This window comes from Pongo pygmaeus, chromosome 12 (assembly GCF_028885625.2).
Source record: "Pongo pygmaeus isolate AG05252 chromosome 12, NHGRI_mPonPyg2-v2.0_pri, whole genome shotgun sequence".
Taxonomy (NCBI): Eukaryota; Metazoa; Chordata; class Mammalia; order Primates; family Hominidae; genus Pongo; species Pongo pygmaeus.
The window spans coordinates 27,394,360-27,417,174 of NC_072385.2; the positions used below are offsets into that span (position 1 = coordinate 27,394,360).

Sequence of the window (22,815 nt, forward strand, 5' to 3'; positions counted from 1 at the left end):
AAAATCAGAAAGGAAAGAACACCATTATCAACCAACAGACTCTAATGGACATTTATAAACTAGTCCACACAAAACAGAGAATATACATTCTTTTCAAGTGCCCATGGGTCATAAGCCAAGATAGACCATATCCTGGGCCATAAAACAAACCTCAACAAATTTAAAAGAAGTGAAATCATTTAACACATTTAAAAGAAGTGAAATCAAAAGAAGTCAAATCAATCTCCAACTATAGTGGATTCAAAGTAGAAAGCAATAACAGACAGATAGGAAAAATCTCCAATCTTGGAAGACTGGAAACTAAGCAACACACTTCTAAATTATTCATGGGTCACAGAAAGTCTCAAAAGAAAAAAAATGGAAGGGAATGAAACTGAAAGTTCCATATATCAAAATTTGTGGGACATCAATAAAGCAAGGGTGAGGAGGAAATTTATAGCACTAAAAGCATACATAAAACGTGGGGGAAAAGTCCTGTATTAATAATTAAAGCTTCCACTTTATGTAACTGAAAAAAGAGCAGAAAAATAAATCTAAAGTAAGCAGGACAAAGATAATAACAAAGATAAGAACAGAAGGCACTGTGATTGAAACAGATAAGCAACGGAGAAAAATCAATGAAACACAAAGCTGTTCTTTGATTAGATCAGTAAAACTGACAAACCTAGCAAGACTGACCAAAAACCCCAAAAAACGAACAAAAATAACTAAAGACACAAATTACCAATATCAGAAATGAAACAGAATATTCCTATAGACCCTACAGACATCAAAATGATGGTAAGTGAATACTATGAACAACTCTATTCACATAAATGTGGTAACTTAGACGAAATGATGGACCATTGAAAAACACTACTTGATTGAAAAACACTACTACCACAACTCACTGAATATGAAACAGATGATGTTGAACAGCCCTGTTAACTATTAGGAAAGCGAGTTAAAAATTAAAATCTTCCCCCCACTTTAAGTCAAAGTGAACTCCAAACTAAGTTTCACACTTCATACAAAATGAACTCAAAATGAATCACGGACTATAAAAGGATAAAAAGACACACTACAGGCAAGTAAAAATTATTTGCAAACCACATATCTGACAAAGTACTAGTATTTAGAATGTGTAAATGACGCTCAAAATCAATAGTAGAAAAACCCAAACAATCCAATCAAAACAATGGGCAAAAGACATGAAGAAGGTATTTTACCAAGGAAAACATACAGATGGCAAATAAGCACATGAAAATATATTCAACATCATTATCCATTTGAAAATAACTGCAAATAAAAACCACAAAGAGGTATCACTACACACTTATCAGAATGGATTCAACAGAAAAAATGAAGATGCTGCTGAGGATGTGGAGAACCTGGATCACTCCTACATTGCTGGTGGGAATGTAATACAGCACAGTCATCAGAGAAAACGTTTTTGCAGTTTCTTAAAAAAAATGAAATATGCAACTATCATAAGACCCAACAAAGTCACTCCTGGGCACATATCCCAGAGAAATGAAGTTCTGTGTTCATACAAAAACTTGTACACAAATATTTGTAGCATCTTTATACATAATAGCCCTAAATTAGACATAATCCAAATGTTCTTCAATGAGCAAATGACTAAAAAACCTACAGTACATCCATACGATGGACTACTATTCAGCAATAAAAAGGAACAAACTGGTGAATCTCCAGAGAATTAAACTGACTCAGAAAAACCAAAACGGTACATTCCTTTTGGGGAAAAGTTCTCCTTAGTCTGGCAAGTATTAATCTCCTCCATTTCTACACTTTTGTCATTTCAAGAATGTTACATAAATGGAATCATAGTTGCCAGACTAAGGGGTAGGCTGAAGAAGGAGGGAAGTGAGTGTGGCTAGAAAAGGGCCCATGAGGATTCCTGTGGGCTTGGAAATGTTGTGTGTCTTGGCTGTATCAGCATCACTATCCTGGGTGTAATAGTGTACAGTGGTTTTGCAATGTGTTACCATCGGGGGAAACTGGGTAAAAGGTATAAGAGATCTCTGAATTTATTATTTGCACGTGAATCTACAAGCATCTCAAAATAAAAAGCTAAAAAACAAGTAAGTGGCCAGATACAATGTGGCTCACACTTGTAATTCCAGCACTTTGGGAGGCTGAGGCAGGGGAATTGCTTGAGCCCAGCATGAGCAACATAGGGAGACCCTATCTCTCCAAAAAAAATAAAAATAAAAAAATTAGGCATGGTGGTGCATACCTACAGTTTCAGCTACTTGGGAGGCTGAGGTGGAAGAATTCCTTAAGTCTGGGAGGCTGCACTGGGCTGAGATCACACCACTGCACTCCAGCCTGGGTGGCAGAGTGAGACTCTGTCTTAACAAAACTCCCAAAAACCAAAAACCAAAACTCTTTATTGACAAAAACATTTGTCTCTGACTGTGGGGTACCTTGAGGCTAACCTCAGCGTGTGGAAGAACATTTAGGCTGCTAAATATTTAGCGTAGAGAAACACCCACTAGCTATACTTACCATGGTCACCATAAATGCTGTGCATGTGGGGGAGGCTGAGTGTTCATCTGAGAGGCACGGTGTAGGTGAGGAGCTCTCATTCAATGTGAAGATGCTGGGTTTGACGGGGGGCCGATAGAAAGGATCTATGTGAAGAACATTGCCATAGTCTCTGTAACAGAGACACGATATCCGTTCTACTATTCGATGTCCTCAGATTCAGGCAGGAATTTAATGCCAGCAAACTCTGTTTTTTTCAGATGAACTCCTATGCCCCCTTTTCCTTCAGGAGAACTATATGACATTTTTCCTCAACCATAACTGCCAGAAAATTTGCAGTTCAATTTAACACTTAATGGTAACAGCTAACTTTATTCGAGGTTTCTGCTGATAGTACCATAATTAAAAAACAGATGAAACACCAAAAACCATTTCTGACTTTTATTCATTGTTTTATATGTGCTATGATAATTTAAACTACCTCTAATCTGTTTTAAATGTAGGCAAAGTATGAATTATCTATGTAAAAAGCATGTCCTAGACATTTACTTCATCTTTATCTTCACTACATGCTGTGTAATGAATTTGTCTGAGCTAGTTGCTCTGAATGAATTGCTAGTCTGAGCTAGTTAGTTGCCTCTCTCCCACTTTAAATCATTTCATTTAATTGCCACCCAAAAGAACTACTTCAGGGAAGTTTCAATCACTAGCAAATGGGTTCTCTGAACATGTGTGGTCCCACGTCAGGCCCTGTCATATCAGTGACAGCACCTGAGAGGGATATCTCTGGACAACCTCCAGAGAATCACCAACTGTGACCTCCAGAAAGAATCTCCCCAGGCTTCAGGGGTGCTGGCATCACATTTACGGACTTCCTCTTTTCCTGGACCTCCCCTTGTCTGGGCCCCAGGCCTTATACAGGTGGACAATCTCTTATCTGAAATCCAAAAAACTCTCAAAGGTTTTTTTCCCCCAACTCATTTAGAAACAAAACTTAATATGACTATATATTTGTGGTGGCTGATCTGATGTTCACCTACTTTTACAGTCTTCTGCATCGTGTGGTGCATGCACTGCATACCTTTCCAAAATTCTGAATTCTCAAACACACGAGGCACCCAGAGTGTTGCATAAGGACTGTGGACCTCACCTTTAGCTCACTCTGACATCCCATTTCCAAGGCTGCACCTACGAACCTGGTATTGCCCAGAACTGCTTTTCCTCTGAAACCTTACACTCACACCTCCTTTTTAAACCTTAGTCTTCTAACATTCCTTGCTCCCACCATCCTTGAAATTCAATCTGTTGGATTTCCCATCCCTTGACTCATCCATGTTCTCTATCTGTGAGGTTCCTTCTGGCTAAAGGTCCTTCCCAAGTTGCTAATTCCACACTGCCAGCACAGCACCCCACCGCTCTCCTGCCAGCACTCCTGTGACTTCCTCACTCACTGTCTTTTTGCTGTCCCTGCCCCACAGAACTCCAGCACTGTCCTACTCCACGAACTACCCAGTTTTCATTCTTCACCACTGGGCTGCAGGGTACAAGTGAGAAAGTGACACAAACCTGAGGCAGTGCCTCAGTGGCCCTCCAACGTTGCTGAAGGGGCCAGCGTACAAATCCAAGTTTCCTGCCCCTGCTGACTCCCCGGGCCTACGACATTCTCAGCGATGTGGAATCTGACTATTCCAAACTTTGTCTATTTTGTGTTTCTACCCTACCACTTCCCCCAGAAGTCTCAGAGGATGACTTAGTTCAAGTAAAAACTTCCCTAAACCCACATGCTGCCTCAAGTTGACTCCTCAAGTTCAAGTGAAAACCCGTATCCTGCCTCTCCATCTCTACCAACTCACGCGCATCTGCACACCTGCGGAGTGTCCATCCTTTTATCATCTACCAAACTGGGTCTCCACCCACTCCACCATCTGGACACATGGTTTCACCAATTATCTCCTCATTTTCTTCCCCCTCCCTCTTTTTCTTTGAGGAGGTAGCACAGTGTAGGAGTCAGAATCACACAGACTGGGCATTGCTCCTCTTCTGCCCAGCGTTGCCTTACTGGAAAACCGTAGCAAGCAGTGCCATCACCAGGGTGCACGAGATATTGTGCTCACGTCTGAAACCTTGGCAAGTGCGGATCAGCACCACTGTCTCAGATCTATGGGCTTTCTGACCTTGGCCCAGAGATATTTTCAAGCACCACGTTTCCATGTATTATTCATTTTTCATAAAAAATACTGCCTTCTTGGTTGTAACTCTATACATATTTTTTTTAAAAAACCTACCATACAATACATGCACACTTTTTTCTTGTTAAAAATTAAATAGGGAAAATACACATTAAAGAGTAAAAGCTCCCAAAACACTCACTAGTTAGTGGCCACTACTAACAGTCTGATGTGAAAGTCACTCTAAGCCACAGTGACTTGGTCTCAGTCAGAGATGATGGCGCTTCACACAAACTGTTCTTTCCAAGGTCACAAGTAATGTCCTCAAGTCCAGGCTCTGCGAGCACTCTTCAGCCTCTGCTTCGCCTGGCCCTGCCTGCTGGGATGTGCTAACCACACCTTCCACTGCTTTCTGTCATGCTGTCTGTCATGCTATCTGCTGGCTGCCTTCTTGTTTGGCCTTGCCCTCAGGATTCTCTGCTTGTCCCAATTCTTACCCTTGAGACCAAGTTCCAAACAGATGCTTCTGCTGGGATGCTCCACAGCCACCTTCAACTCAGCAGGCTACAGATGGCATGTGCTACTTCCTGCCCCAATAATAACCATGGCAGTAGTGATATCCTATGATGTGGGGAGTAACTGTTCTCTTCACTTTAAAAATAACAAGTGGAGGCTCAGGGGAGTCATTTTCTCCCAAGTCACACAGTTAGTAAGGGAGCGGAGTCAAGATATAATCTGCACCTGCCTAATGGCAGAGCGTGGCCTCAGGATGCCGCACCTCTCTGCCTCTCCCTACCCTTGATAAAGCCAAAGCCAGAAACAAGAATGGCCAAAGATGCCATCATTTCTCTGGTTAATACAGACACTGAGACCCAACTGTGCCAGGCTCACGGCTTTCTTGGGTTTTAGCCCTCAATCCTGCAGTGGCTGCTGTCCAGTCCATGGAGTTTAAGTGTTACAGGTGGGAGAAACCAAAGAAGTACAGAATCTAATGATTATTCAGCAACAAGAGTCCCTGCTCAGGCCAACCATGAACAGGCGGCATTTCTGGGCATCATCTTCCACCGGAAGCAGTGACTGCAGAGATGGCATAACATGGCTGTGTGGCTTGCAAGCCATCCAACCGCAGAAGGCAAGATCCAGGGAGATAAACACATTCACTCGAAGAGGTCATTCTGAGCAGCTTCCAAAAACCAGAAACTACATAAGCTCATTATAAGAAATAATTTTAGTATGAGATACCAGGGGGAGAAAAAAAAGAACATATTGCCTCTAAAAAGAGAATGTTCCTATTTAATATAAATCTGCTATTTGCAGGGGTGTGGGGGTAAGCTTTTGAAAGATTATAAAGGTTCTGCCCAGCTGGAAGCCTATAGTTTCATAACATACTACTAGTTTGCAACCCCAAGATCAATGCCCACCTTTTAAAGTTCATTTTAAAGACTGTCTTTCTATATGCATGCTATACTTCAATAAAAACACTGAAGAAGAAAAAAATATATAGATACAGGCTCCTTCCTTTTTCCCAAACAGCATCAGTGGGAAGGATAGTGAGTAGAGAAGCCGTGCCTGCAAAGCTTCTAACCACTGTCTCCTCACAGGCTCAAGAGTCACCAATAATGTGGCATCCATGCTCCCTCACTGAGTATCTTTTAGTAGGTTGACTCTAGGACCACTGTGAAAATTAAAAAGCATTTCATTTTAAAATTTAGGTTCTCAATGAGTGACCCTGAAAATAGAATTGGACCCATCACGCTGATGTTGGAAGACTGTGTTAGACACAGGAATGAGGTAGTCAATTTGACTGCCCAACTCTTTCTTTGTGATAAGGATAATACAGATTTATTTTATTCATGCCCTAAATGTGGGAAAAAATGCTATGTAACTTGATCTAATTAAAAAAGAACTTCTAAGTATTCACTTAAGATTATTCTAAAAATTACCCTAAAATATGTAAGCTCAGTTAATAATGGGTTAGCCAAAAAGGATTTCTGTAGAAGAGGTTAACCAATCATATTCAAGACATCTTACTGTTTTACAAATCCGAATGCGTGTAATTCCAAGAGAACTCAATAGAGCTAGTTTTCGTATTACTGGGACTAAAAAATTATCTAAAACTCCTCAACTCTGGGATGTCAAGTTTCTTCTGGCCTCTTAGGGCTGCCAAGATCCCTGTTTTCTGTATAAATTGAAGCCAAAAACTCCTTGGTAAACCATTCTGGAAGGGACTGATACAGGCTTGGAATAATGTATATTAGCATGGCGGCCACAAGAGAGAAAGGAAGATGCAAAAAAGCTCAGGCTGTGAAGGGATGAAACTGCAATACAACTAGAGGCTATTTACTGGTTTTTACCTTTTGATTCTGGAGCTTACAAATTGGTCTACCTATTTGTGTGTGGTGCAGACTTCCAAGCTCCCAGTGGTGCCTACCTCTTGGTATTTATGCCCTTGTGCGGTTCTCTCTCCTGGAGTGTGGGCTGGACCACACTTCGAATGAGCAGAATACAACAACATTGATGGGATGCCACTTCCCAGATTAGATAATAAGAAACAGTGACTTCCGTCCTGCTTCCTCCTTGCCCTCTTGTTTGCTCGTTCTGGGGGAGCCAACTGCCAAGCTGTGATCTGCCCGTGGAGAGGAACCATGACAGACCTCTGGCCACAGCCAGCAAGGAGGAGCTTGGGCCCTCCGTCCAACAGTCCGTGAAGAACTGAATCCCGCCATCAACTGCCTGTGTGAACGTGGAGGCAGGTCCACCTTCAGCTGAACCTTAAGATGACATCAGCCTTGGCCAACACTTTGACTGCAGTCCTGTGAGGGCCACAGGACCCCGCTAAGCTGTACTTATGTCCCTGACCACAGAAACTGTGAGATAAGAGTATATGTTCTTTTAAGCTCCTGGGTTTTGGGGTCATCTGTTACTCAGAAACAGGTAATTAATACAGTAAGCAGAACTCTAAAGCAGGGTTGGCTTTTTTTGCAAAGGGCCAGATAGCAAATATTTTCAACTTTGTGGGCCATATTGTTTTGGTCACAATTACTTAACTCTGCCATAAAAGCATGAAAGCTGAGGATACACCAACAAATGAGCATGGTTCTATTCCAATAAAACTTTATTTATAAAACCCGGTGGTGATTTGGCCTGCTAACTGTAGTCTGCCAACCCCTGCTCTAAAGTAAAGAAATCCTAATTTGGAGTTAAAAGGCAGATGATCTCCACTTTACTCCTGCGCTCAAAATTATTTTAACAACAACAAAAAAGCTAAATCGATCACAATAACACAATCTCAGGCGGCTGAAAACAGACGTCCACAGAAGTTCTGATTTTGGTAAACAATCTAAGAAATACAAATATATCTTTTATGACAGATACCTCGAATTGCATTTTGATGGAAAAGTTGAAGTCCAACACTGGAGATAAATCTGAGCCAGAGGAACCTACTAAATTAGTTGTTTACCACAACTATAATCTTAATAGCTCCTTAAGCACGCACTGGCTTTTCCCTCACACATCACGGATCTCCGGGAGTGGGAGGAGATGATTACCTTTGCTTTTTGGCAATGGCGATGGAGGCTGCTCTGTAAACACTTCTAGGGCTGGGGAGTCATGGTGGTCGAAGTCTTTGTCCATGGCTTCTATGAGACTGCTGATGTCCGAGTCCTCGGAACTGTGCCTCGTGCTGCTGGCACGTTCTGGGTGGGAAGGGTGTGCGAGGGGGGCGGGAGACAGCCTTTCAGGCTGCGACTCCTGGGGCTGAGGCACTGGCGGTGGCGGAGGAGGCTGAGGGTGCTGCTCCAGCGGGCTGTGGGCATGGTGCTGGCTGCCGTGCTGGCTCTGCTTTGCCCCTTTGGACTTTCTGCCTGCTGTATGACCTTGAGTCACTGTGTTCGAATCTAAGACAAGGGGGCTTGTTTTGTTAGCAGACTGTGAAGAAGCTGCTTGAGCAGAAGTCCTACTAGAGGTACTTGAACTGTTTTTGGCTCTGACGTTTTCCACGTCAGCTGAGTTTCTATTGCTGTGACTGCTGTGTGGGTGGACCGATGGGCCACACTGCTTATGACTCCCGGCACTGGGTCGGGATGATGAACCGCCTGCTCCACAGAACCCCCTACTGTGACCGGGGTCACAGCTGAGTGTGTTCAAGCTGAAAAAGGGACCAACTGCAGATCAGTAAATAGCAACCTACAAAATCTAATATTAAAAAAAACCTTACTTCATCAGTACAGCCACCATAAATATAAACTACACTAGGGAAAAAATAGCAAGAAATAGGGAAATTTCTACAACTCTCTAAGATCTGTTCTATCTGAACATTTATAATTTACCGTCAGTGATCTAACTAAAAGTATTTTAACCCTTACCAATATAATAAAAACACAGTATCCAGTATGAGCTCTAAGTCACTCAGAGTTCCATACAGGGTGTTATTAAGTAATCAGAATTAATATTTTTTTCTCCTGAGCAAAGATGAAAAGAAACTTATTTTTTCTTGTAATTTTATCAGCCAAATCTATGTACACTAGGGAATTTATTGCCAGCATGTGAACATACTTTCCTTCAGATGAAATACCAACGATTCTCCTGAGATCAAATGGCCTTCCCACATCGAAGGGCGGGTTCGAGGCCTCAAAGGATAGCCGCCTTCGAAATGGCTCCCATATTCCTTGAGCTTCCAAATAGGCTGTTCCAATGACCAAAAGAAACAGTGCACTGCAGGGGTAAAAAAATTGGAAAACCAGGATTCATTTGTTAGTGAACAAGCAACAAAATTCGATGTTAAAGGCAGAGTTTCTTGGTAAAGTACAGCATGATGTAATAGAAAACCAAGTTGTCTGTGACAACTTTTAACAGACAAAACCCACAGTTTTGGCCGGGCGTGGTAGCTCACGCCTGTAATCCCAGCACTTTGGGAGGCCAAGGCGGGTGGATCATGAGGTCAGGAGATCGAGACCATCCTGGCTAACATGGTGAAACCCCGTCTCTACTAAAAATACAAAAAATTAGCCGGCCGTTGTGGCGGGCGCCTGTAGTCCCAGCTACTCGGGAGGCTGAGGCAGGAGAATGGCGTGAACCCGCGAGGCGGAGCTTGCAGTGAGCCGAGATCGCGCCACTGCACTCCAGCCTGGGCAACAAAGCGAGACCCTGTCTCAAAAAACAAACAAACAAACAAACAAACAAACAAAAAACCCCACAGTTTTATGGATAAAAGTTTGCACATCAGTTTTTTTCTTTCTTTCTTTCTTTTTCCTGAGACAAAGTTTCACTCTTATTGCCCAGGCTGGAGTGCAATGGGGCGATCTCAGCTCACTGCAACCTCAGCCTCCCCAGTAGCTGGGATTATAGGGATGCATCACCACATCCGGCTAATTTTTTGTATTTTTAGTAGAGACGGGGTTTCACCATGTTGGCCAGGCTGGTCTTGAATTCCTGATCTCAGGTGATCTGCCCACCTCGGCCTCCCAAAGTGCTGGGAATACAGGTGTGAGCCACCGTGCCTGGCCTGCTCATCAATTTTTATAGAATGCCATCTCACATGGAGGTTTTATATGGAGGCAATAATTATGTGTATTAGAAGAAATGCCTGGAATTTGATTTTTCTTTTACTAAGAAGAATTTTAGTTTCAACTCTCCAACCCGTTTCCTCTAAAGGATGTGTGACATAAATATGTAAACTAGAGATGAATTTATCTGACTCTTGAAACACAAAGTAATATACTGAGAACAGATGAAGACACTGAGAATTTAAAAAATATTTCTAACAGTTTCAAGTGGCCTAGGTACTATTGTGTTAAGTATATTATATATATGCCCAAGTCAAGTAACTTTATCTGAGCATTTTAAAAAGACGTTAAAATGTACTTAATTTGTATAACAAATTTCAGAGGTAAAGAACACTGTTTATTATATATGCCACCCAAGAAAGGCTCAGTTTTAACTGTTCCCACCAGTCTGTGAGATTGATAAAGGCAGAGTTCTGTCTTGTTTGCTGGCATATCCTAGCACTCAGAACAGTGGCTGGCACACGGTGGGCACTCGATCAACAGTGTTAAATGTTGAATGAATGTGAACCTTGAAACAAGACACAGTACCTCATTATTCCTGAGATGATGATATACAGAGCCAGTTCCCAGTTGGGTCTGGGTAGGGCTTCTGCACAGGTTGCTAACATATGGTAAGGAAGGGATGCATTCAATATAAACACAAACTCAGAGCCACTGGTTGTTATAAACTTCAGTTCCCGAATAACTCTAGAAGCTGTAAAATCAGGAGTAAACCTAAAACAGAATGACGGTAGTAAGGCTAAGTTTTAAAAATATCTCACAAGCAGTCTGCATATAATACTGGTCTTATTAGCCTTTGAAATATAATACAGAATTTGTGTTTGATACTTTTATTCAACTTCCGTATTTTAAGATGAAAAAAGTATTGTCCCATGGTCAATAATAGGAACAACTGTATTCTGTGAATAATTAGAGAAATTACACTAAAAAATAACAATAATCAGTTTCCCATAATTAATAATTCAGAAAATGGTCCTGAGCTTCATGTCCTTCCCTCCTTCTTTCTTCTTTATCTAAATCCACGCTCTTTTCCCAGGCTACAATCCCAATAATGTCTTTTTTAAAAAAACAAACCAACTGGCTGGGGCCTAGTGATTTTTCCATCATCTCCTGCAGTATGGATTACTGCTGCAATTATTTTATTTTTATTTTTTGCTAATTGTATGTACCTTGAGGAAAGGTGTCTTATTCCTCATTGCATCTTTAGGTGTCAAACATTATGCCTTATATGCAATAATGTAGCTACTTACTAAGTAAATATCCATTAAAGATCACAAAATTAAATATTCAATTAAGGGACAGAAGTTGCATTTTATTGCATAAACTTTATAACAGAACAAGTTATCAATTAATTGTTAAAATATGCTGCAGCTATTACTGAGATAGGCATTAAAACTGTCTTCTGACCAAAATATTACATATCCTTATACTGCAAAACGTGAAAAAACTGTACATGTATGAAACAAATCTCTGTTGCTAAGGGACTGTGAATTTATATCAACATCTTTTGCTTTAACATAACCATGGAAATAATTTTGAAATTGATTTCTAAGATTATCTGATCCACTTCGGAGATAGAGAAAATTTTGTAACTTTTGAAAACTGAGATATGAAGAAATGCCTTAACCAAAGATTAAGTGAAAAAAAAATTTACAACTTTGAAAACTAAGATACGAAGAAATACCTTAGTCAAAGATTAAGTGAAAAAAAAAAATCAAATGAATGCATTTGTGGATAGACTTTTGGTAAATATGAAAACATATCTTTGCACAGAGTTTGAGCAACTCTATAGAAAGTTAGTGATTCATTATACCTTAAAATAAAATACTTACAATATGATTATATCTCTAGAAGCATTGGCACTTAGAGCAAACTCTTGACAATTAACAACTTTAAAGCCATATCCTTCACATGAGTATCCACTGATTTCAATGGTTTCTATGTGAATTTGAAGTTGTCCTGTATTCTCTACCTTAAATGTTCTTTTCAATGTGAAATTTGGTTCTCTTAGTTTTAAACCTAAAGGATAAAAAATCAGGAATAAGACTAAATCTTGCCATCATGTGCTCCCAGTCCAAACGATAAATACATTATTCATGAATTACTATATGTCACAGGTTATAAACCATCCCTGCACGTCAGAGAGATCAGCTGTTCCTCAGATTTCATCATGAGATAATCTACTTTGATACATCATTTTAAATGGCAAAAGTTTACTATACTTTATGTTTCATACTGAGAGTAAATCAGCTAAGGTATGCAATGAGTGCAAACACTTTAAATCTTTTAAGATCCAAATCAAACAACTCTAAACACAACATGGAATCTCCTTAAGCTCTTAAGCATTCATAACTAATATACACGTGTGCACATACAGAAATAATGTTATTTTTGAAATTATTTACTGTTGAAAGCAAATGCTGAAATTAGTGTTCTTGGAACTGTTAGGAAGACTTACTATCTGTACAATCTTTTAACAAGGCTTCCGTGATTTTAAAGCGTAAGGAGCTTCCTGGACCTGGAAGCTTGCCTGCCACCCTCAAGTTCTCAGTTGTTCCTTGTCCTTGGACCATCACAGCATCCATCACAGTCAGGTTATTTCTATGCAAGAATGAGAATTACAGATTTTTCTCTCATTAAATCTGCACAATCTTTTGATTTGCAATTTCTACTGTTATTTTACAGAGCACCACATAGAAATTAAATTTAATGGTGAGAATTTATACTTTAAGAGTTCAAAAATACAGAGAAGAGCAAGTTTTTATTTTTAAGAGACACACATTACAGTAAGACACTATTCATGTTTTTGAACTATGCATTTGATAACAAAGGTATGTTTCATCAGGCATGGAGTGTGTGTGCATGTTTTGGACAAAGTGAATTCAAACTATTTCATAAGTTAGACACGCAAATTCATTTTAAAACAAGTGAGGACTTCTAAGTAAGTAGTAAAAATGAACCCACACCTATATCACAGAACCTACCTGACTATGATAAGTGAAGAAACAGTTCTGTTGTGAACTGGAGTAAACTTTACTTTGACAGATTTCTTTTCTCCAGGTTTTAAAATTAGGTTTAAAATTAAATGTCGAGAGAGGCCCTCCATAAATCCTGTTGAACTCTGCAGTGGATGAGCCTTGAATCATTGGGTAAACAAAGAGGAGTCATGAATATATTCTCTGGAAGAATGTTTCTTCCTTTACATCCCATCTAGAGCCCAGTATAGTTTCTCAAACTGATCAAATGCGTAAACAATCTTATCTGTCGTGTTTAGATATGGGTTAGCTGGAAAGCAGTGCAGAGTAACCAACGATGAGATTCATATTCTACATTAAGTCCAAAAAGGGGCTTTGTTCCCCAGGTCACCAAACAAAGTCCTCAATGTTTGCACAAGGCATTTGTTTTTGGATACATATCTTTTTTGTTTTTAACCTAAAAATTTGAAATATTACACACACAGAAAAGGACACAAACCTAAGATGATCAGCTAGACAGACACATTAGCACAAAGCAAACACTTGTGGAACCAATGCCAGCACCCCCAGGCCTCCTGATGCTTCCCGCCACTGCTCCCCTCTAAAGGGGACCAAGGCCAACACCTCAGGCCTCCTGCCACTGCCACGCCACTCCTCCCCTCTGAAGAAGACCAGGTTAAGGGTCTTCTGGCTGCACCGTACGTTTAAATGTAAAAAGATTTCCAATTCCTATAAATTTCTCCTTGAATCTTATTTTGAAGGTTACACACAATTACTGTTTCATAAACACCCAATGATTTAAAGTTTAAAGCATAGCTTAGTTTAATATTCAAAATATGACTTTTTGACAGCCAGTTATAGTTAAGGTTGAAAAACATTTGCTTTTTTATTCACAAAAACAGTCACAAGTCACATATAAGGATATACTGTTCTGGTTTTTAAGCAACATTAAATGTAAACTTTTTTGAGGGAAGGGTTGTCAATGCTTGGCTATAATCATCCACCCGTTCTTTATGGCTTCCGCTAACATGGAAGGAGGGTGAATTTTGTATTGTTTTCTACTCCCCCTGGCATAGATCGGTGTGTGTTTCACACATACAGGTCTAGCTACCTGCTTCAGCATGATTCCACAAACATTAACTTATAGTCAACAGACTTTATGAAGCACATTACTTTTAATTCTTGCTTCTGACGTAAATACTGTTGTCTCTGTACATGCCAGAGATTGGTTCCAGGATCCCTGGCATAACCAAATCTGCGATTTTCAAGTCGCAGTTGGCCACTGTGGAATGTGCCTATACAAAAAGTAGGGCTCTCCATATATGCAGTTTTGCACCCTGAAAACTGTATTTTCCATCTGCGCTTGATTGAAAAAAATGTATGCGTGAATCAGCACAGTCGAAGCCTGTGTTGTTCAAGTGTTAACTGCTATTTTTTTTTCCTTTCTGTCAAAGTCCACTAAGACAGAAGAATATTCCAACTGCTTCAAGATGGTTGGTGAGTAAGTTCCCTTTTAAATAAACTACGCTGAGTAACTGATGGACACAATGATGTACTATACATATATTCCCAGCAAGCACTAGCTAATTTAAACTCTCATGGTTTGGGGAAAACTTTAGGATGTTGTGATGCCTCCCGTATACCATTCAGGACCTTAATAATTTTATAGTGGTGGTTCTCCAAGAGTGACCGTTGGACCCCTGGGGATCTCAGGGATCCTGTCAGAGTATCCACCACAATTTCAAAACTATTTTCATAATATTACCGATAGACGTTATTTGTCTTTTTCACTATGTTGGCATCTGCACTGATGGTCAGCAAAAGCTATGGAGGGTAAAACTGCTGACCCCTTAGCATGCATCAAGGCAGCGGTATCAAACTTCCCTAGCAGCCATTGTGTTTTTCAGTGTCATGCATTTGCAGTTAAAAAAAAAAAAAAAAGTCCTCGATGATGCCGTAAAAACTTCAACCCTGGAGCGTGTCTTTAATATTCTGTGGGATACAATGGGAAGTATGTAAAAAGTATTTCTACAGCTACCATGTTGTTTTGAAAAGCTGTTTGAGATGGAAGCTGAACTAGCTGCTTTTCTCATGGAACACCGTTTATGTCTGAAAGAATGACTGACAGTCTATGGTTATTCAGCCTTGGGTATCTGGAAGGTATTTTCACAGAAATAAGTGAGCCTACTGAAGTATTTGTTTCCAATAAAATTCAAGCTTTTGAGCAAAATTTAGGATTTTGGATAATTTGTATTCACTGCTGTGAGCTTGACAGCTTCCCAATACTTTAAGAGTTTCCTGATGAGCCTGGTGGTTAGATTAGCGAGTATGATCATTTTTGGATAGTGCATAGTGAATTGTGGCAACATTTGTAAGGTCTGCATGTCTCCGTGAACCAGTATTTTCCAAATGACTGATGTACAGTGTTATAAATAAAAAGGCAACTAAAATACTCCTCCTTTTTGTAATTACATGTCTGTAGCAGGTGAGATTTTCATTACATACTTCCATATATCAAGAGAGACTGAATGTAGAGGCAGATATGAGAATCTACCTGTCTATGAAGTCAGGGAGCCAGCCATTAAAGAGAGTTGTAAAAATTTAAAAAAATCCATTCTCCTTGCTAAATGATTTTTTAAAATATAGGTAGTTTTCATTTTTGATGTTACCTATGTTGAATGGAATAGGTTTATTATTATTTTAAACAAATTAAATCACTATTTTAAAGATCTTCCACGTCCGGCCTCGTTTCAGTTTCTAATATGGCAAGACACTGATGGATGTAAACCATATAAACAAGAAACCTCTCTACGGTCCTTAATAATTTTAAGACTGCAAGGGAGTCCTGAGACCAAGTATTTTGAGAACCACATTCTATAGCACTGTAGAGATGCCTGAGATACAATTTACTCTAAGCTCACTCTAGGACCTCCTCCTGAATTTCTTATTTAGAATACATTTCTGACCTCTAGAGTACTCTTATTTATTTTCCTATCTCTCACAGTGCTTAGTTTAGTGTTCTACATCTTGTAAATATGGCTTGTAGTTAATAAAATAAGAAAGTTAAATATTAGCTCACTTAATACTTATGTGAAATTTCTCCCTATTATAAAAGCAGAGTGGGCCGGGCACCGTGGCTCATGCCTGTAATCCCAGTACTTTGGGAGGCCAAGGTGGGCGGATCACCTGAGGTCAGGAGTTTGAAACTAGCCTGGCCAACATGGTGAAACCCTGGCTCTACTAAAAATACAAAAAAAAAAAAAAAAAATTAGCCAGGTGTGGTGGCACGTGCCTGTAATCCCGCTACTCGGGAGGCTGAGGCAGGAGAATTGCACAAACCCGGGCAGCAGAGGTTGCAATGAGCTGAGATTATACCATTGCACTCCAGCCTGGGTGACAGAGCCAGACTGTCTCAGAAAAAAAGAAAAGAAAAAGAAAAACAGAATGAAAGGAAGTTCTGGTTACTGAGCCTTCTAGATAACTTCCAGTAACATTTGTTACTTTGGCATTTTACAGATGGGAAAAGCAAAGCACAAAAAGATTCCCAGAGCGGGGCATGAGGCTGGAATACAAGACTGTCTAAACTTTAGTCTAGTGTCCCAGCCATTATTTGACAGAAAAAAATACAACTTTGAATATTACTTTCTTATGTAAGCTCGCCTTAAAGATAGAGTTATAAAAACTATTCTAGTAAGGACTGGGCTAATATATGCCTTACAGATTAAAACATGGAGCTATGGGAAAGAATACAGTATTTCAAGAACTACAAGGGATCTGGTTTGAAAAGGCTCATAGCAATTCCTGATCAGAATGACCACATGATACAATGGTAAGGGCAAGGCTTCTGGAATCAGAGAACCAGATTTGAATTTGGCCCTGGGCAGAAACAAGGGCATGGTGGCCAAAAGGCTTGGACCAGTTTGCAGGGAGCCTTAGCTCCAAGTGTTAAGTTCCCAACACACACCCTTACATTATTTAATAACGTGTGGTTAGTGGTTGCTCAGCCTGGCCTGAATGATAGAAAATAGTTTGGTTCCTAGAACAAACCAGTTTATGTATATGTTTATAAATAAAAGATTATCCATTGAGTGAAAATCATGCATATTACCATGCTAAATACGAACACAGCCAGTCATGGGTTTAGCATTCATGGATGGCTTACAATGTAATTACGAAGTATCCAGAAAGAAAATGTAAATGACTGAGCTCAATATTTTGATGCTTAATAAAAATCAATGATGTATTAATATTTACCTCATCTATATATTCTCAGAATTTCTGTAATTATTATTACAAACCTTCATGGGCTTAATGTTTAATGCCCATAAATATGAACCTTTTACTCAATGTGCCTCACCTTGATCTAAATCCCACCTACTCTTCCTGATTTATTTGCCTCTGAAATAATTACTGGACTGCTCTGACTTCTTCAGTAACTTACCCTTCAGCTAAATTTAAGAGTAGCCAATAATTTTCTTTCATATTTATAGTGATCATATTATAGAATAATTTCTTTGGAATAGTATGAAGTTGGAATACTTACGCTGTTTCTGAAGACTTGAAATTCTAGTGTTCTCAAATCTATCTTTGCCACCTTACTCAAGTTAAACCTAAAACAAAAAATGTACACATATTTATTCATAAGCAACATCACAGTTAAGGGGGTTATGGAGTGATTATCAGGTGTGTGCTTTATTTTCAAATTTTGTCTGTCAGGTTTTGAGATTAACATGACCAGATTTATAGCCTTAAGAAAATTAAAGGCCACAACTTGTAATTAATATTTTGTTCACTTTTCAAAACTAGAATATTTGAAAGGTTTCATCTGCTTTCTCTTTACACATTTTTAGAAGGGAGTTCCATATTACTTTTGCTTGCCTTATATTGTAAGTTTTTCTGGATGCTTCACACAGTATCAACCTAAACCTCCCTAAAACCTTCTCTCAACCTTATAGATCCAGAACTTCTCGTCAAATCTATTAATCTGTATGAGCAGCAATAAGTCTTTTTAAGTGAATAAAATACTGATTCAATACTACATAGAAACACTGTGATGATCCAAAGCAATACTTACCTTGATACTAACTTATCTACAAACACTGAAGGGTTGGAATATAAAGCCAGAGGAATAAACTGAACATAGACGGGAACATCTGCAGGATTTTCTAAAGTAATCTCTTCTTCCTTAAACAAAAGAATGAAACATTAAATGAAAGATTTCTATAGTTAAAGCTAAGAGTAAATACTTTATAACCCTAGTATGTATTTCCAAAAACCAATGTCACTTTGAATACTTACTGAGGAGCAGTTTGTATTAGTAAGTGGAAATTTCAAGTGCCGGGGTGAGCTAAGTATGGAAGGCCAGGAGAGCTCAGCAGTGATTTTTGATATTATATTTTTTTGAAGGTCTGTATTTACTTCAAATATAGCACTCAATCTAGAAAAACAATTTGTAAGTCACTGTATCAAAATGAAATATTTGAGTCTTCTGAACATAAGAAATTTGATGAGGCTTACGTACTTGAGAAATTTTTTGCTGGCCGTGAAAAAACACATTTATTCATTCTAATATTTTACTATGCTTGTAATGCTACATGATGTCTCTATATTGGTGCAAAGAGTTGCCAAAATATCTGTCACAGATCCTCTGTTTCTATACTGAATATGGAAAGGATGATAAATCTTAGAATAATACCAATGGCATTAATGTAATCCTGTGTAAGTTTAGAAAAACCTTTTCAAGTATAAATTCAGTAAGAAAAGCTGGCCTATAGTAGATAACCTATTTAGAAAAGGCAGGCATATAAAGATAATACATGATGTTACACAGATCCTAAAGGATCTTATGTGCCTAGAGGAAAGATCTAGACATCTACAAGCAGGGTGCTAAAAACATTTTCAGTAGAACTAATGAGAAGGCAGTGCATTGCTTGCCATATGGCTTTTTTCCCCCTTGATATAAAAACAAAACAGAGTCCTCACATTCAATGAAGACATCAGTTGACAACAGAGGTAAAACCTATGAGGGTTTCGTGCAGACACATGTAAAATTTTCAGCAATATTCAAGACCTTATCTGAATATCTCCCTACTTATAAGTGTGTATAAGCCAGTTGCTTAGAACTCAGAACACATTCCCAAAGACACAATATTATAAATGGAGCTAAGATTCTTGGGACTAAACGCTGAAGCATATTTTAACCCCTAACTCTACTGCTGTAGTGTTATGATACTCTCTAATACTGGTAAGAGTACAAGTTTATATGACTAGTAGCAGAAATCCTCTGTAACACACACATAACAAAGTAACACAAAGGCAGGATCAGGGAGAATATCACATCTACTGTGCACTCAAGACAGACAGGGAGCCCCGGTCTTAGCAATGGGGGTGCTGGGGACACAGAGAGGAGGGCAGGCTTTTTGTGAGTAGGAGGTGAAGAGGTTCCTTAGCAGCTGAGCCTAGGACAGCACTGTAAGTTATTTGTTCATAATTGGACATTAACATTTGGGGCTTGCTTGTCCTTTATAATGTCCACTGTGGAAATACAGGGTACAAAGGAGAGTTTTAATTAGTGTTCTCTTAGCAAGTCCATTAGAGGAAATCTCTTTTGTATTCATTTTAACCATCTTTTTAAAGTAAACATTCGACTTTCTTTTGCCTTAAGAAAACTTTTCATAGCAGAGTTCAGATAAACAAACCCTCCAATTATTAATGGTTTGAGAATTTACAGTACTCTTAAATGGGAATATGCTGATACTAACAAATATATTTCAAATTAGCAGCTTGAGAAGAGCAGTTTCCATTAGCTGCCACACTATCATTACTCTAGTCAAATTCTTTTCTGAAGTACATGAAAAGATCAGATTTCTATACTACCAAATCAATACATTTTTTGTTTTTGAATCCGGGTGCGGTATTGATTTGTCATTAGATGCACATTTCCTACCTGCCAAAGAAACACTGTGGGGCCTGTCTGAATGGAGCCCTGTGTGCTCCCGAACAGCTCGGCACTTAGAAAGGAAGGGGGTGGGCCGGGCACAGTGGGTCACGCCTGTAATCCCAGCACTTTGGAAGGCTGAGGTGGGTGGATCATGAGGTCAAGAGATGGAGACCATCCTGGCCAACATGGTGAAACCCTATCTCTACTAAAAATACAAAAATTAGCCAGGCATGGTGGCGTGTGCCTGTGGTCCCAGCTACTTGGGAGGCTGAGGCAGGAGAATCACGCCACTGCACTCTAGCTTGGTGATAGAGTGAGAGTCCGTCTCAAAAAAAAAGGAAGGAGGTATTCTTTTCACAATAAGCAAACAGACACTCTGGTCTTGTACCAAGTGTCTAGGTGGGGGCAAACCTAGAAAATGTTTTCCTTGCCTTTAACAGACATCAGTGGCAGGTAAAAAACTTTCTTTCCTATGCAAATGGATGAGTCTAAGGTGAATACTGTTGTCATCCTACATAAAGACAACTTCAAATATTTTCTTGGAGTGTAAGAAATATCTAAAGCACCGCAGAAAAGAGAAAAATGACAGTATGTATATTTCCAAGCAACATACAGTTAAAATGGCAATTTAAGATGCCTCACTAATAACTTTCTGAAAATTAGGCATTCTTTCTTAGCTATAAAGCAAAATAATCTAACATAAGAATAAAATTTAGAAAGCATTATGTTTCAAGCTTGTAAAGATGGCTAAAATAAATAAACATAAACCACTCACCTATGACCTGAATTTTCCTTTATTCCTGTCCATCCCTTGAACAGGCTTTGATGCAAATCCCAGTCGGCATCCCACATATCTTCCTGCATGGCTACACCAGGCTGCACTTTGGGTTCAGCTAAAACAAGGAAACATACTTAACCTGCATCTATACTCACTTGTCAATTTTCCTTCAAATAATTTCTATAGTAACAAAAGACAGCAATGTACTTTAAAAGTGGCAGCCTCTTACTAAAAGAGTATTTTGGGTGAAGTGAAGACATGAGAGAGAACAGCAAGGTCACTTACATTTGGATAGAAAAGGCAAGCCAACATAGCAATGATCCCCACACTGTAGTCCAGGATCAAAATAAATGTTTGCAATCTATAAAGAGGCACAGGAGAACCATGAATCCCAAATCCACAGGATGTCATAAAACAAAATGTTAACCGATGGGAATTCTCAAATATAACATCTTCAAACCTTTGATTTTTTTCCTGGCTCCAAGTCTTCCTTATTGCCCCGTAGTCGTTTATAGTAAAATCGCACATCTTCTGACAAAGATCGTATTTGCTGTATTTTTACCTTCTGTGAGAAGGAATTCATAATATTTAAACTTTGATGAACTATTTTCCCCTGAAGGAAGAAAGCAAAAAACAAACTCATTTGTATATGGTTAAATTTTCTTAAGATCACAAGCTTCAGAGTAGACAAGCATACTTCTAGGAAACCAAAGCCCAAAAGACATCTTAGAATGTTCATCAATTGATAATCTCTAAATTGTAATCAACAGCCAAAAATCCTCACCAAAAAAACTTTTTTTTCTTGCTATGGCACGTTACAGAAAAATCAGGAGGACAAATCTTTGCAATATTGTGACAAATGATTGACGTAACATTCACACTTTCATGTTAAGATATTGAGGATGCCAACAAAGGTACAAACAGAGATAGCTTTAGATAAAGGGAATGGTTACTTTCAGTTTGGTAAGCAAGGTTTGTTTACACCCAGGCAAGAATGCCCTGAAATCACTGAATTCTAAAATCTAAAGCCAAAGGGGACAAAATCACAGTTTTTTAAAAAAGAAAGTCTCTTCATTAGGAAAAATATATGTCATTTGTATCAAAGAGAAATTACACATCTTTTGAAATTATGGGTTGTCAAGTATCTTATTAAAACAGCACACAAGCTGGGCGCGGTGGCTCATGCCTGTAATCCCAGCACTTTGGGAGGCTACGGTGGGTGGATCACTTGAGGCCAGGAGTTCGAGACCAGCCAGGCCAACATAATGAAACCCTGTTCCTGCTAAAAATACACACAAAAAATTAGCAGGCATGGTGGCACACACCTGTAGTCCCAGCTACTGGGGAGGCTGAGGCAGGAGAATCACTTGAACTCGAGAAGCAGAGGCTGCAGTGAGCCGAGATCGTACCACTGCACTCCAGCCTGGGTGACAGAGTGAGACTCCATCTCAAACAAACAAACAAAAAAAAACCCCAGCACACAGATAAAACTGTTAAATAACCAGCAATTGCTCTTATCAGTCACAAGCTTCTGTCTGTGACAGGGTACCAAATTTTAAATTAAAAAATTAAATAATTTATGTAATCCTCCAGAAGAATATTACAATCTTTCTTTTGGCCGAATACAAAATTTTATCTTTTTGTAGATTCCTACTCATTTGAAGAGGTCTCTGAAATGATTAAACCCACTGTTTAAATATTTGGAATAAAAAATACAGAAGTGAGGAGCGTGCACAGGAAAAAGTGCACGGAAGGACTGTGACACTGAGGCCAGCGCTCCTCATTTACAGCCCAGTGAGGCTAAAACACCCGACAGCCAGCAGAGGGCAGGCATGCAGCTGTGATGCTGACAGGAGCCCTCGGGCAGTCACTGCACTTGGTGTACTTGAAATAACTACTT

The 22,815-nt window shown here is 39.3% G+C and overlaps 1 protein-coding gene across 5 annotated transcripts in view; it reads right to left on the reverse strand.

Annotated features, from left to right (window-relative positions):
- Nucleotides 1-22,815, reverse strand: part of TMEM131 (transmembrane protein 131) — a 241,713-nt gene that overhangs the window by 27,802 nt on the left and 191,096 nt on the right. For all 5 annotated transcript variants that reach the window (XM_054474141.2, XM_054474140.2, XM_054474142.2 and 2 more), the window contains 12 exons: nucleotides 21,376-21,528; nucleotides 21,201-21,276; nucleotides 20,913-21,030; nucleotides 18,496-18,634; nucleotides 18,272-18,381; nucleotides 17,741-17,807; nucleotides 13,207-13,358; nucleotides 12,681-12,823; nucleotides 12,055-12,241; nucleotides 10,751-10,936; nucleotides 9,213-9,371; nucleotides 8,207-8,805 (listed from right to left, as the gene is read on the reverse strand). In XM_054474141.2, the coding sequence (XP_054330116.1) occupies nucleotides 8,207-8,805; nucleotides 9,213-9,371; nucleotides 10,751-10,936; nucleotides 12,055-12,241; nucleotides 12,681-12,823; nucleotides 13,207-13,358; nucleotides 17,741-17,807; nucleotides 18,272-18,381; nucleotides 18,496-18,634; nucleotides 20,913-21,030; nucleotides 21,201-21,276; nucleotides 21,376-21,528 (2,089 nt within the window). The remainder of the gene's footprint in view (nucleotides 1-8,206; nucleotides 8,806-9,212; nucleotides 9,372-10,750; nucleotides 10,937-12,054; nucleotides 12,242-12,680; nucleotides 12,824-13,206; nucleotides 13,359-17,740; nucleotides 17,808-18,271; nucleotides 18,382-18,495; nucleotides 18,635-20,912; nucleotides 21,031-21,200; nucleotides 21,277-21,375; nucleotides 21,529-22,815) is intronic.